This window comes from Tasmannia lanceolata, unplaced genomic scaffold, assembly GCF_043159265.1.
Source record: "Tasmannia lanceolata isolate RefF3 unplaced genomic scaffold, GAP_Taslan_0.1 ptg000012l, whole genome shotgun sequence".
Lineage (NCBI taxonomy): Eukaryota > Viridiplantae > Streptophyta > Magnoliopsida > Canellales > Winteraceae > Tasmannia > Tasmannia lanceolata.
The window spans coordinates 25,711,129-25,725,221 of NW_027518689.1; the positions used below are offsets into that span (position 1 = coordinate 25,711,129).

General features: G+C 37.7%; 1 protein-coding gene across 1 annotated transcript in view; it reads right to left on the reverse strand.

Annotated features, from left to right (window-relative positions):
- Nucleotides 1–647: 647 nt before the first annotated feature.
- LOC143887135 (tryptophan synthase alpha chain-like) overlaps nt 648–14,093 on the reverse strand; it is a 69,255-nt gene continuing 55,809 nt past the window's right edge. Inside the window, exons 7-9 of the mRNA XM_077391240.1 lie at nt 7,652–7,729; nt 1,675–1,734; nt 648–918 (exon numbers count right to left, since the gene is read on the reverse strand). Coding sequence (XP_077247355.1) covers nt 784–918; nt 1,675–1,734; nt 7,652–7,729 — 273 coding nt within the window. The 3' untranslated portion in view covers nt 648–783. The remainder of the gene's footprint in view (nt 919–1,674; nt 1,735–7,651; nt 7,730–14,093) is intronic.

Below are 14,093 nucleotides of genomic sequence, written 5' to 3' on the forward strand. Positions count from 1 at the left end.
ACAATTGAAGGATAAGAAAGTGGCAAGATGGAAGACTTCCCCCTCAATTGTAAAAGTGAATTTTGCTGGTCTATTCACGTCCAATTAATATTGCAGATTCAAAACAAAATGGAGACCAAAAAGCTTCCTAAAGGAATACGGCTACTCCAATAAAAGCTGACCAGAAACCTTTGGGTGTGTGGAGGATTCAAAGAATAGCCCTAGTTGGGCCAAAGGCATGAGTACAACTTGGGCCAGGCTGATACCCACCCTAGTCCAACCAAAACCTGAGATAGCCCTAATCCGACCTGTCTAACCTGTTTTCTCCATATTAGGTTGGTTGAGTTGGTTTGGGTTCAAGTTACCTATGGCATAAACAGAAGTAAAAAAACAAAACAAAACAAAACATAGCCCAAAGATTTTAAAAATCACTATAAAATCGGGTCGGGTGCGCAAGGCCTCAACCCTAGCCCAACCTGAAATTAAATCAGCTTGGCTTTCCCCAACCCAACCCTAGCCAAAGTTGGGTTGAACCCATCAGGTTCGGGCCCGACCCAAGTTGCACCCTAGCCAAGTGGGAGAGCAGCAGTCCTTGGTGCGGTCTTTGGCACACCAACACCCTTACAAAACTGACACACCAACACCCTTACAAAACGAGGGTGTAAAGCTCTCCCCTAATGTACCGTCTTTTTCTTTATTAATAAACATGTTACTGCTACATAAAATATAGATAAATGTCAAGAGGACAAACTAGAAAAGGGACATGACAAAACAAGAGTTACTAGAATCCTACAAAAATTTTTGTCAAAGAAGTACAGCCTTTAGGGACCTGGTGAAGGTTTCGAGTTCCTTCAATCCTTCCTCAGGAGATTTCGCTTCACCCAACAGCTTCACAATAGCACTACCAACAATCACCCCATCAGCTCCCCACTCTGCTACCTGTATGATTCAAAGCAGATTATATAAATAACTAGCATTCTCGGACCATGCTATGCATGGTGGAGATGATGGCCCCACTGCATCAAAGGATGAGGTGTAAAATGGTGAGCCCACGATGCATGGGCTAGTGGGACCCACTCAATCAAAACAAGAAGTAAAATGGTGGGGCCCACCTGATGCATGGGTTTGTGTGGAGTTAGTGGGACCCACGCTATAATAACACGGTGTCGCTATAATAACACGGTGTAGAATGGTCGGTCCACTCTATGCATGGATGTGGGTGGACATAATGGACCCACTCATGGGTGTAAAATGTGGGGCCCACCCATGCTATTATAGATGGGTGTAAAATGATGACCGGCCTCACCTTATCAAAACATGTGTAGTACAATGATGGCATGCCCTATATCAAAACTTGGTGTATAATGGGTGTAAAATGATGACCGGCCTCACCTTATCAAAACATGTGTAGTACAATGATGGGCCCCACCCATGCTATGCATGAGGTGTACTGTAGGAAAAATTCCAGCAAAATTTTTCTATGGAAAAAGTTTTCCAATAAAAATTTCCCATAGAAAGAAAATGAATAATAAAAGAAAGGAATATGTTTAGTGTATATTATATATAGATGCTCCATTTCAAAAAAAAATTATATATAGATGCTGAGCAATTGATGGTAAAAATTTGAAAGGTTGACGAATGCAGACGAAGTGTAGTAATTGAAGGATTGAGAGAAGGTTTCATATTGTGACTAACCTGTTTCACATGTTCTGGTTTTGATATGCCAAAGCCCACTGCCACGGGTTTTGTTGTCGCCTGCAAAGTGTAAGGAACAATATCTGGCATTTATATTTTGCAAAGACAAGAAAAATCCTTGATTACATTATTATTTAGGGTCCCTTTAGATGCCGCAAAATTGGCCTTTAATTGCAAATATAATTATTTGTAATACCCGGCACCACCAAGTGTCGGAAAAGTTAACAATTTTAATTATACCTTAGTCATTATTATTTAGGGTCCCTTTAGATGCCACAAAATTGGCCTTTAATTGCAAATATAATTATTTGTAATACCCGGCACCAACAAGTGTCGGAAAAGTTAACAATTTTAATTATATCTTAGTCATAGATCCTTCGATCAAAGATCAACGGTCTAGATCTTCGATTTGGAGCCGTTTGGACCGTCAGATTCGCACTTACTATAAATAGTAAGTTTGTTTTTACTGGAAATAGTACATCCATTGTTACTATAAATAGTAAGTGGGCCACATGTTGACTCAATTTGAATTTCCTCTTTTGTTTCAGTTAAATAAAAGACGGGAATTTAAAGAGACTTAAATAACTTGGACTCTTGCTAATTGTGAAAGAGTTATATTAGGAAACTAACTTTTAATATTGAATCTAATTGGGAAACACACTTCAAACACAAAACTCATTGGCTATTAAAAAGCCAATTTGTGTGCTTTTGCACACTGTGTGCACACCCATAGCAGTGAGAAACCGAGAGGAAGAGAAGAAGAAAGAAAGAAAAAAAAGAAAAAAAAATAGAGAAAAGAGAGAAAAGGAGAAGAAGAAAAGAAGAAAGGGTTTAATCTTCGAGTCGATTTTCGCTTTCGAGTAAATGCTCGAAAAACCTGTCTTTCGTATTTCTTGTTCTAATTGGGTGTGTTTGCTTTTGTTTGTTCGTGACTTATTCTAATTAGGGTTTCTAGTTATGTTTTCTTGATTTGTTGGCTTTCTTTTCAATAAAAAATCTTGTCTTTGGTTTTCCTTTTAAGTTATTTGATCTAAACCTATATAGATATCATATTTTCCATACGTAAAACATTGTTTGGAGTAATCTAAAATTTTTAAGGGATTGTTTTTGAAAGCTAAAGGCCATGCGTGTGATTTTCATAGGGTTTTATCACTGTTTTTCAATAAAATCAGCACACAACAGTGAGATGTGTGGGCTGTTTTGTAAGGAATCCTTCATATATTTGTTATATAATTTATACGTGATGTTTTTCATGAAATATATGGTACGTATGTTATAAAAGCCTTAACGGGCTGATTTTCACCAAAAATCAGCACCTAAAAAGGTTAGATACTAATTATAAGGATTGTTTTTGAAAATCAGATTTATATAAGTTGAATAAATATCATGTATCAACTGTTTTGTGGGAAAATCAGCATTATGTGTACGTTTTTTAAACAATATATCAACTGTTTTTAACAAAAACAGCCCCTTACATGTATGATTATCATAAGAGGGCAATGCTTTCATGAGAAAACATCACTTGTAAGTGTGTTTCGACTTATAAATCAACTATTTTTATAAAAACAGTCCTCTTTGGTGAAGTTTTGATTCTTTAACATTAATCTTTCACAAAAAGCGGCACTTATATGTGTTATATATAGTATATAAATTATGTAAGATGTGAAGACCCTAACTATATGTAATAAAAAAGTTAAATTATGACTATTTTTATGAGAAATACACCATGCGTGGATTTTTGTGTATGGTCTTTAAAAAATCAGCACTTAGAAATTTATATTTTAAAGCTTTGGTGAGTCTTTATTAGGAAAAACAATAAATACTATATAGTTACAAAAGGTGACTTTTTAGTATAATAGGTTATACATAGGTTTATACAAGAAGTAGCTGGGAGATAAATTTTACGAGTGAAAACTAATAGGTTGAGACGAATAAATCAGTTTAGAGAGAAATCATTAGCACTTGAACAATTTGAATGACACCCTTGATATGCAATCTTTACAGGTTCACTTTGGGATTGATAAGTAGAAGCCTTTCACTTCATCTTACTCTCAAAATACTAAGGCAAGTGATAGTTGACTCATATAAAAATGGTTTCGATGATTTTGGTATAAGAATGATTTTGGTATTTTAATCGTGTTTCCTATAATGATGTTTTTGCCTCCCCTTGTTTATATATTAGAACTAGTAAATAACTGTTGGAAATAATTACTTTGCGACACTTGGATTTGCGGTATATTCTATATACCAGGACATTGATGCTGTATATTTATATATACAAGAACTTGGATTTGTGGTTTCTATATACCAGGACATTGCTGCCGTATATTTATACATACGATGACTTGAATTGCGGTATATATATATATATATATATATATATATATATATATATATATATATATCATGACTTGGATTGTGGTATATTTATATATATACCATGACTGGGATTGCGGTATATTTATATATACCATGACTTGTGATATTTCTTTCATATGCATTCATACTGTTACTTTCGTTTTCATGCTAATTTATTAATTGTCTTTTCTATGCCATGTGAACATCCGAAATTTTGAAGCCCAAAATACCCCTACTTGAAATTTCGTGCCCCTTTGAAAGGGGAGGGTGTTTTTGTCTTTTGGAAACCCATTAGGGTTAGGACTTTTAATAGAAAATTATAAATACATCCTTTAGGGTTCTACAGAATATAACCAAGGTTTTAAATTTCGGTTTCGGTCACCACCGAAATCGAAATGTTTCGGTTACGGGCCGAAATTTAGGCCGAAATCATGTAAAAATATGACTATGATTTCGTTTTTTTTTTATTTTGACCGAATTTTTGGCTATTTCGGTGTAAATTTCAGCGATTTCAGTGGAATTTTTGGCTATTTCGGTGAATATTTCATAAATTTCGGTGGGAATTATAACATTTCGGTGGAAATTTTGTAAAAAGGCTAAATATGAAATATCAATCGAAATTTTGGTGACATTTCGGAGAAATTTTGGAATTTCGGTGAAATTTCGCCGAAATCTTGGAAAGAAATGACTTATGTAAATTTCGTTTCGGTCGCGGCCGAAACCGAAATATTTCGTTTCGGCTGAAATTTAAAACCATGAATATAACTCAAACCCTAATCATTTCTGCAGCCATAGAAGAGAGAGAGAGAGAGAGAAGCGAATCGAAGGAGACGAAGATTGAGGCCAAGAAATCGGAGACACGAATCGAGGTAAGAATTTAAACCCACATTTATAATTCGTAGGTGTAATTAAAGAAAACTAAAACAAGAAATCGAAGAATTAAAAATAATATTAAGATGTCGGGATGATATACGATAATCTAAGGGATGAAACTATAGATCCCTAACAGATTAAGAACGTGTATAGAACCCTAAGAATTGAGTTTTGGACTTATGCCCTAAAAGCTTAGATTAATTTTGGTAATTATATCTGAGAATTTTCGAGCGTGAAATTGGATTAGATGGATTCCTCTCGTCGATATGAATCCAACGGATCCGACCACGCGCAAATCGGAGCTAAAACGAGAAAGTTATTGTCCGTTGAAGTTTTAGAAAAATAGGGCACGAATATGGAATTATCGCAGAAAAACCCAGTCTGTGTCTTCGGGCATCCGAAGATTTTGAGCGGACGTCCGAACACAGGAACCCGAGAGGGGTTTTTGCTGGAAAATCTCAAAGGCGTTCGAAGGTCTGTTCGGGCGTCCGATCGCAGGAATTTGTGAAAACTAACTTCTTCGTTTCTTGTCTGTTCTCGACGCTCTTGTACTCTATTGACATGCCAGAAACGTGTTCTTTCTGTTAAAAATAGTTTTAAGAAGCTTTGGAAACTTTATAATAGTGATAATTCTAAAATACTAAAAAGAATCCTAGGACGGTTTACCGATTCTTTTCTGATTGAGCACCAAAGGGTGTCTTGTGTCAGTGGAGGATATATATGCTTATAGGGTTGATATTAATGATGGGACTCATAGGGAATATTGATACTATTGATTGTTGGTAACCAAGGTGCTCTGTGAAAAGGATTTCGAGCTTCAATAATAAGGGATTATACTGATGGATGCCAAACCTTTTTTGGCAATATTTTTATTGTTCACATGCTTTACTATTTGAAAACCAATTCAAATTATTGATTACCGCACCTCATTGAATGTGAAAACCATGATACCTTACAGATTAAGATTGTACACCCATTATGAACCTTTTTGAATCACGTGCTATTGAATACCTAACCTTCTGAATATTGAATCGGTTTTTCTTGAGATGCTAGTTTATTTCTGGATCCTTAGCCAATGGGGGAATGCATAATACCTTTGGCACTTAGATACCACTGGCCAGTGTAATTACTGTCATATAGTAGACTATAGACAGATATCGAATCAATAAACATAGCATTATCGATGTCTCAAGAAACTCTGACCTATAGAATTTGACACCCATATCGAATATTGAAATTGAATGATGCCTTATTTCTGAAATTGATGCTCATTAAACTACCAATTACTGTTATCATTGAATGCCTTACCATATTTCGATTACTTTTGCTTTGATGCCATATCTGTTAGTGTAGTTTCTCATTACATCACATGAGCGCGTTTAGCTCACCCTTATTTAACAAATTTCAGATCCTGAGGTGTGATTCCAGCTTGACGTTGGAGCAGCGAGGGAGGATTATATGAAGATTTTATTATTTGCTTTATCAGGTTACTAGTGAGTATTAGAGAGCTTTAGACTCATTTATTTTTTTTTCTTTAGCATTGGGATGAGAGAAATTAAATATGGATTGTAATGGATTTATTTACTTTGATGTTGAATGGTTATTTGGATTTAGTTTGTTGAGCATGGTTTTGTTTATTGCTAGCCTTGCATGCTTGTGAAGGCAATTTTACAGGTATGTGGCGATGTCGCACCCCTAAGCCTTGTGATTATAAATTAATGTGTTTGTGAGTGGCTTGGGGCGTGACATGCCAGTTCATTATTCATAAGAAATATTATTATAATGCAATCTCATTTTGGTTCTTTTATTGTGTGAGCTGCTAAGTGAGCTTGCTCTGATTCAGTTTACTACAGCTTTTGTAGGTGAAGAGGACGGAGCCTTTGCAAATGAAGAAACCTAATAAAGTAGCATAGGATGGGGAGAGTTCGATGAGTTCTTGGGAATGACGGGTTCTCATATCCCTAAGTAGTAGTTGATCTATTTAATTCAAGAATTTCAGTTATGTGACTTTTAGTTTTATGATAATATTAGTGGTGGTTTTTATTAGACATGATGTAGTTAGTAGTTTAAAATTTTCAAAAAGAAATATACTTAGTATTTTATAGTTGTGAGTCAAGCTTCTTTCCCTTTCGGGGTAGTGATTCGGATTTTGGGATTTAAAATAAAACTGCGCCCAAAAACCTAGGTCGTTACAATTAAACTTAATCTTATTTGCAAATGAAACATTTAGACCTCTTAGGAAGCTATAAACTAAATCACATCCAAAATTTTAGCAACCATTATTTGCAAATAATCTCTTTAACTTCAAAACTATTTTCATATGAGACGGCAAAAAATTTTTAGAGGCATCCCATTATCCCAAGAGGCCCTTAATCATCAGTAGCTATCAATACATGCTAGGACAGATTTTCTATACACAATTCAGCACACTGTTTTTGTTCAAGTCCGGAAATCTTATGTGTGCTCAGTATAACCAACTCTCTCGGAGGCTAAAGAACCACAAAGTAGCGAATCTCAATGTGTAGGTGTCTGAAATCAAGCATTTCTAGCTTATGTGTGATTACGGAAAAACAAAACATGGGGCCAAAAAAAATATTTTCATTGTCAAAGTCAATTTATGGTGTAGACCCATTCAGTTGAGACTCCAAATGAGCAAAAATAACATGTTAGCTTTACAAGCTAAATGATTCCATAAGGCAGTAAAAAATTTGATGCAGAAAAGGATTAGGCAAAGATGGGGACAGACCTCTTTAATTTCCTGCAAAAGAGATTGAACTCTTTGGCTTACAGATCCACGTGCACCAGTAACACCAATTGAGCTCACCTATTCAAGAAAAACTCTAGTTAGTGCTATGAAAACAATTGGAGCCATCCAAATTAAAGAATATGGAACAAAAAATCATGCGAAATATTCTGGGACAAGTAAGATGGTAAGGAGAGTCCATAGAAAGAAAATTGTGGAATGCGAAAATAAAGATCCAGGAGTATATCAGTAACTAACAGCAGAATAATGTCGAAGATAAAACCGGGCAGAGAATGTTAGAACAGATCACAATTACAGCATGAAATCAGAGAGTTTGCTAGCCAAGAAATAAAAAAATGCTACTATTCTTTGTTGAGTGACAACAGAAATATTATTAATGAAATTCAGCTTGGGAGCACATAAAGAGGAAGGGAAAAGAGAAGCTACACAGACAGGCTATCCCCAACCAGCCAGCCACTACACGGGCAGTTATAATGGATTTTTTTTTTGGAAAAGTAAAAATATCATTCCATAACCAAAGTGTCAAAGTACAGGATAGGGACAAGGTGTCCCAAAAGCATGTATATTATAAGATGGCGCTAAAATGCACCAATATCCAAAGTGGTTGCAGTAATAGATGGCAAATCAACACCACTTTTGGCTAGACCGTCAGCCAAGGAATTTGCTGATCGCCTCAGGTGGACAAACTGAGGTTGGATAATGAGCGCTACGTCCCGTATCTCATCAAGCATTCGGTACATTCTCCACGATCCACAACTTTCATTCGTGGCCCAAGCAATGGAATTGAAGGAATCTCCTTCTACGATCAAGGGAAGTTGTGTGTGACATACCATTTCAGTCCAAAAAAAAGACCCCTGGCCTCCGCTTCATTAGGATCACAGATCCCCGCAGGTCTGGAATAAAAACCAGGCCATTTGCATCGCGAACAGCGCCCCCAAAACCTGCGCTCCCCGGATTGCAGAACGAACTGCCATCAAAATTAAGTTTGAACCAACCCTAGGGCGTGGGCACCATGGCGGTGTGATCATTTGCCGCCTCTGTCCTTCGGAGATTACTGAGCGCCAATTCCTCAGTGGAGCCGGTAGAATACAGCAAGGCACCCCTGGCTTTCCACCAAGCGATAATGACCAGTTTCACTTCAAGGACAGTATGTTGCCACCCCCGCGATACATCGTTGAAGATCCAATTATTTCTTTCCACCCAGATACTCCAGATAATAGCACATGGGATGGACTTCCATAAAGACTCTCCCAATTGTCCATGAAATGCCCCATTCCAGTTCAGGATTTCATTAGTAATGCTTTTTTGAGTTACCCACGACATTCCAAAGAATCGAAAATACTCATCCGAACATTGTAAGCGAATGAGCAATGCAGTAAAAGATTGTCCAACGTTTCCTCCTCCCATCGACATAAAGACACACAGACTGGCCAATTGGAGACGCCGTTTCTTGAGATAGTCACAGGTTTTGATGCCATCCGTGTGCAACAGTCCACACGAATGCCTGAATTCAAGGGGGAATGGATGGGCACCATATACGAAATTTACGAGACACCGCACCACATCCTTCCGTTAATTTAAAAAAAATGATCTAACCGAGAAAACCCTTGGTCTGAGGGGTCCCCAAGATGCGATCCTGTAACAACCACCTTAATTAAGGAATTTAAAATTTTATTTAAAAACCTAAACTAAAACAAGTAGGGCCCACTAAAGGGCGTATTATTATTTCAAAATCATAGTGAAAAGAAATAATTCCGTTTAATAATATAAAAGGGGGTACGTTAGGTATTTGTACATAAAGTAAAGGGTAGATATGGAAACCCCAAAAATTTAGGAAGAGATTTCTTCCCAAATTTTATACAGTGCACGACTCCTACATAGAAAGACGTGTGCCATTTTGGCACACGAATTGCGGGGGTGTCCATATCAAAAGAGGGTTGGTTTATTATTCTCTAAATCTGAAATTTTAGATAAGATATAATAGAGATAAAACAGGGGAAAGAAAGCTGCTAGCTTTCAAGGAGTGAGGGGAAATCGTGCATTTGGTGGGCCGCACTTACCATTTGTGATGTAATTAAATCAATTAAAAAAAAACACCTAATTATAGATAAGATCTGAAGATAGCTTTGCAAGGATATCAGCCAATAAAAACTCAAAAACAAGAAAAGGATAACAACTACAAAACTAACAAAGATAAATTATGTAAACACTAATCAGCAATAGTGGCCTTTAAGAAGGAAAAACCAAAAAGGAAAACGTCCAAAACTCTCTCCCTCTATCTCACACACCATCAGTAGAAAGAGAGAGAAAAATAAGGAAAAGAAGGAGAAGTAGAGAAGAGAAAAGAAAAGACCCCTAGGCATCTTCAAATCGTATTTGGAATCACAAGGACTATATTTTTCTTCTTTTGGACCTAATATACATGTGTCAAGGCGTGAACCATAATTTTCATTGCTCACGAAATGAGTCTGGCGTGATGTTGAATATGTACACACACACACACACACATATATATATACATACTATTGGGTTATACACCAAAAGTTTCATATATGTCTTTTCTAACAGCACTAGTTATATGGACCTATACACCAAAGATTTCATGCATGTCTCTTTCCAACAACACCATACGTATAAGGGGTTATACACAAGTGTAACGACTACCCTCGTTCATCTATAAAGTTATTTTTAAAAACTGTAAAATTCTAGACCATTGAATCAAAATTGAGGGTCGAGGTTATCGATCTGCCTTGGATCGATTCTCGAGAGTGATTGTTTCGTCTTTCCTTGATCATCTTGGATCAAACGATTTGAGAATCAAGGGCCCTAAGGTACTAACTTAGGACCCTTTTGGGAAATTAAAAGTTCCTTATATATATGATTTATTGAAAATTATAAAAGGAAATCATTTTGTAGGATCTATTAGGAACTGATAAAACCGTGCATTACAACTTTTGGGAAATTAAAAGTTCCTTATATATATGTTTCATTTGTGGCAATAAGATATAAAAATGCAGGAACAGCCTCTGACACATGTCTTTAGAAAAGACGAATAACTAAAAGGGGTGTCCCAAGGGTAAAACGAGTTGCATAATTATGTATAGATTACTTTATTTTTATTTTTATTTTGTGTCTTGCTTCCTTTCTTTACAGCAGCCCTATTTTTCTTTTAACATAGTTGTGAGTTTTTGCAGGTGTTGAAACGTGAGATTGGGCATGGAAGAAATCGTGGAAATGAAATGGGTTTTAAAGAATAAACAAAGAGGGTTCCATGGTATACACGGTTGGGGATGCAATTCCATGGCTTCCAAAAAGGTTTGATGAAGAGGTTGCCATGGAATTGAGGGTAGTTATTGATCAAGGGGTTTCAAGTAAAACTCAAAATCAGCATACCTCTTGGCTGTGGTGAATGGCGAAGACGAAGTAGCAAGATGGTTTCCGGCCAAGAACAAGGATGTTGTGCCCGAGCCTCTCTCTTTCTTCCTCTCTCACTGTATTCTTTCCTCTTTTCTTTTTTTGTTTTTGATCTTAAGAATAAGGTAGTGTAGCTGATTTGGTGGGATTTTTTTTTTTTTGTTTCAAGGCAAGGATAGATGGTCCCACAAAAATATACGTTCCATATAGAAATCTTGAGTTTTGCCCACTCTTCTCTCAATTTTAGAGACCGTGATTTCCCTCCCCAAAATTTCTAACTGTTTTTCCTTTTCAACCTTACTAACCTTCTTAACTTAGCCATCATATGACCCTAATCACTTACCCTAATTATGCATATTGAATGGCTTTTGAATGTTAGATCAATTTAACAGCAAGACATACTAAACATTGGATTTTAAAAAAGATTTTCAAGTGGGTTCACACTCCTTAAGGAAAGTGCACCGTTTTCCACAAGAGGGAAAACGTGGGACTCTCCACTTGCTATTTATTCTCCACTTTTAAGTTGTTTTTCCATGTAAAAATAATTTCCAAGGAAAATCCTATAATTATTAGCAATTTCATGTATTTATTGAATTAAATTATGGCCGTAGATTCTCAAATCGTTTGATCCAAGATGATCAAGGAAGGACGAAACAATCACTCTCGAGAATCGATCCAAGGCAGATCGATAACCTCGACCCTCAATTTTGATTCAATGGTCTAGAATTTTACAGTTTTTCAAAATAACTTTATAGATGAACGAGGGTAGTCGTTACATTCTACCCCCCTTAAAAGAATTTCGTCCCCGAAATTCCTCTCTCAATTCTTTGATAAGGGTAATTACATCAAGGGTTACACAACAAATCTTGATATGGTACTACCTAGCAATGATTTCAAACATAAACGGTATCACTAAATAACTAAAGGCGTACCTCCAAATAACTCTGGAAAATTTTTCTGGATATCGGATTCTCGCTCCCAAGTAGCCTCCTCGACCCATGGTGACGCCAAAGTACTCTGACAAGGGGAATCGACTTGTTCCGCAAAACTCTTTCCTTGCGCTCCAGAATGCGCACAGGCCCTTCCGAAAAGGACCAATCACCCTGAAGCTCCACCTCGTCCTCCTCTAGCATATGAGAAGAGTCGGGATGATATAGACGGAGCATGGATACATGAAATACGTTATGCATCCGATCAAGGTTTGGAGGTAATTCCACTCATAAGCTCGAGATCCAACTCGCTTAGAGATGCGATAAGGCCCGATGTAACGAGGACTCAACTTACCCTTCCTGCCGAAACGCATAACCGCCTTGAAAGGCGAGATTTTAACAAACACCTTATCTCCCTCAACGAACTCGAGCTCTCTACGCCGCTGATCGGCATAGCTCTTCTGCCTACTCTGAGCTGCCTTTAGCCTTTCTCTGATCAAGGTTATTTTCTCAGAAGTTTCTTCCACTAATTTCGGCCCAAGCAACTGTCTCTCACATACTTCAACCCAGCACAACGGGGATCTGCAAGCACGGCCATAAAGAACCTCGAAGGGAGCCATCTGAATACTCTGCTGATAGCTGTTATTATATGCAAATTCGACTAGGGGCAAGTGTCGCTCCCAGTCTCCCCCAAAATCGAGAATACAGGCTCTCAATAGGTCCTCCACAATCTAGTTAACCCTCTCGGTCTGACCATCCGTCTGAGGATGACAGGCGGTACTAAAATTTAGCTTCAATCCCAAAGCCTCTTGCAACCCACGCCAAAACCCAGAAGTGAATCTGGTGTCCCTGTCTGATACTATAGAAGCAGGTACTCCATGCAATCTGATAATTTGTACCACATACACTTCAGCCAACTTGTTCAAAGTCCAAGTCTTTTTCATGGCAATAAAATGTGCAGACTTGGTGAGACGATCAACAATCACCCAAATGCTATCACAACCGTTCTTGGTTTTGGGCAAACCCATGATGAAGTCCATAGAAATGCTATCCCACTTCCACATGGGTATCTCCAAAGGTTCTAGAGTGCCTCCAGGTTTCTGATGCTCAATCTTTATTTTCTGACAAGTCAAGCATTTCGAAACATAGCTAGCCACTTCTCTTTTCATTCCGCTCCACCAGAAGTTTCTTTTCAAATCATGATACATTTTGGTGCTACCCGGGTGAATGGTATAGCGGGACTTATGGGCCTCATCCAAGATACTCCTTCTGAGACCTTTTTTAGCTGGCACACATATCCTGCCTTTAAAGTACAAGTAACCGTCTGCCCCAATTGAAAAGTCTGGTCTGGAATCTACCTCTTTCTTCAACTTGACCAACTCTGCATCATCTGCTTGAGCCGCCTTTATCGACTCCAAAAAGTCTGACTGAACTCGAAAATTTGCTAAGACTGATTTTTCACCAACCTTACAAACACCCAAAGTCAAATATCTAAACTGCTCAAGGAGTTTCCACTCTTCCATCATCAAGCATGCAAGTCTAGCACCTCCTTGCCTACTGAGAGCATCGGCAACCACATTGGCTTTACCCGGATGGTAGCTCAATGTAAGATCGTAGTCCTTTAAGAACTCAAGCCACCTCCTCTGGCGCATATTTAATTCTTTCTGATCAAACAGGTATTTGAGGCTTTTGTGGTCTGTAAAAACCTCAAACTTCACACCATACAAATAATGACGCCAGATCCTGAGCGCAAAAACCACAGCTGCCAATTCTAAGTCATGGGTGGGGTAGTTCACCTCATGCCGCTTCAACTGCCGTGAGCCATATGCAATCACCTTCCCATCCTGCATAAGTACACAACCTAACCCCTTTATGGAAGCATCGCTATAAATAACAAAATCCCTCCTTCAGAAGGGAGAACAAGTACAGGCGACGAAGTCAACCTCTTCTTCAATTCCTGGAAACTGAGCTCACACTCCTCCACCCAAATAAACTTGACATTCTTTCTAGTCAACTTGGTCAGAGGACCAGCCAATGTAGAAAACCCCTCAACAAATTTTCGGTAATAACCGGCTAGCCCC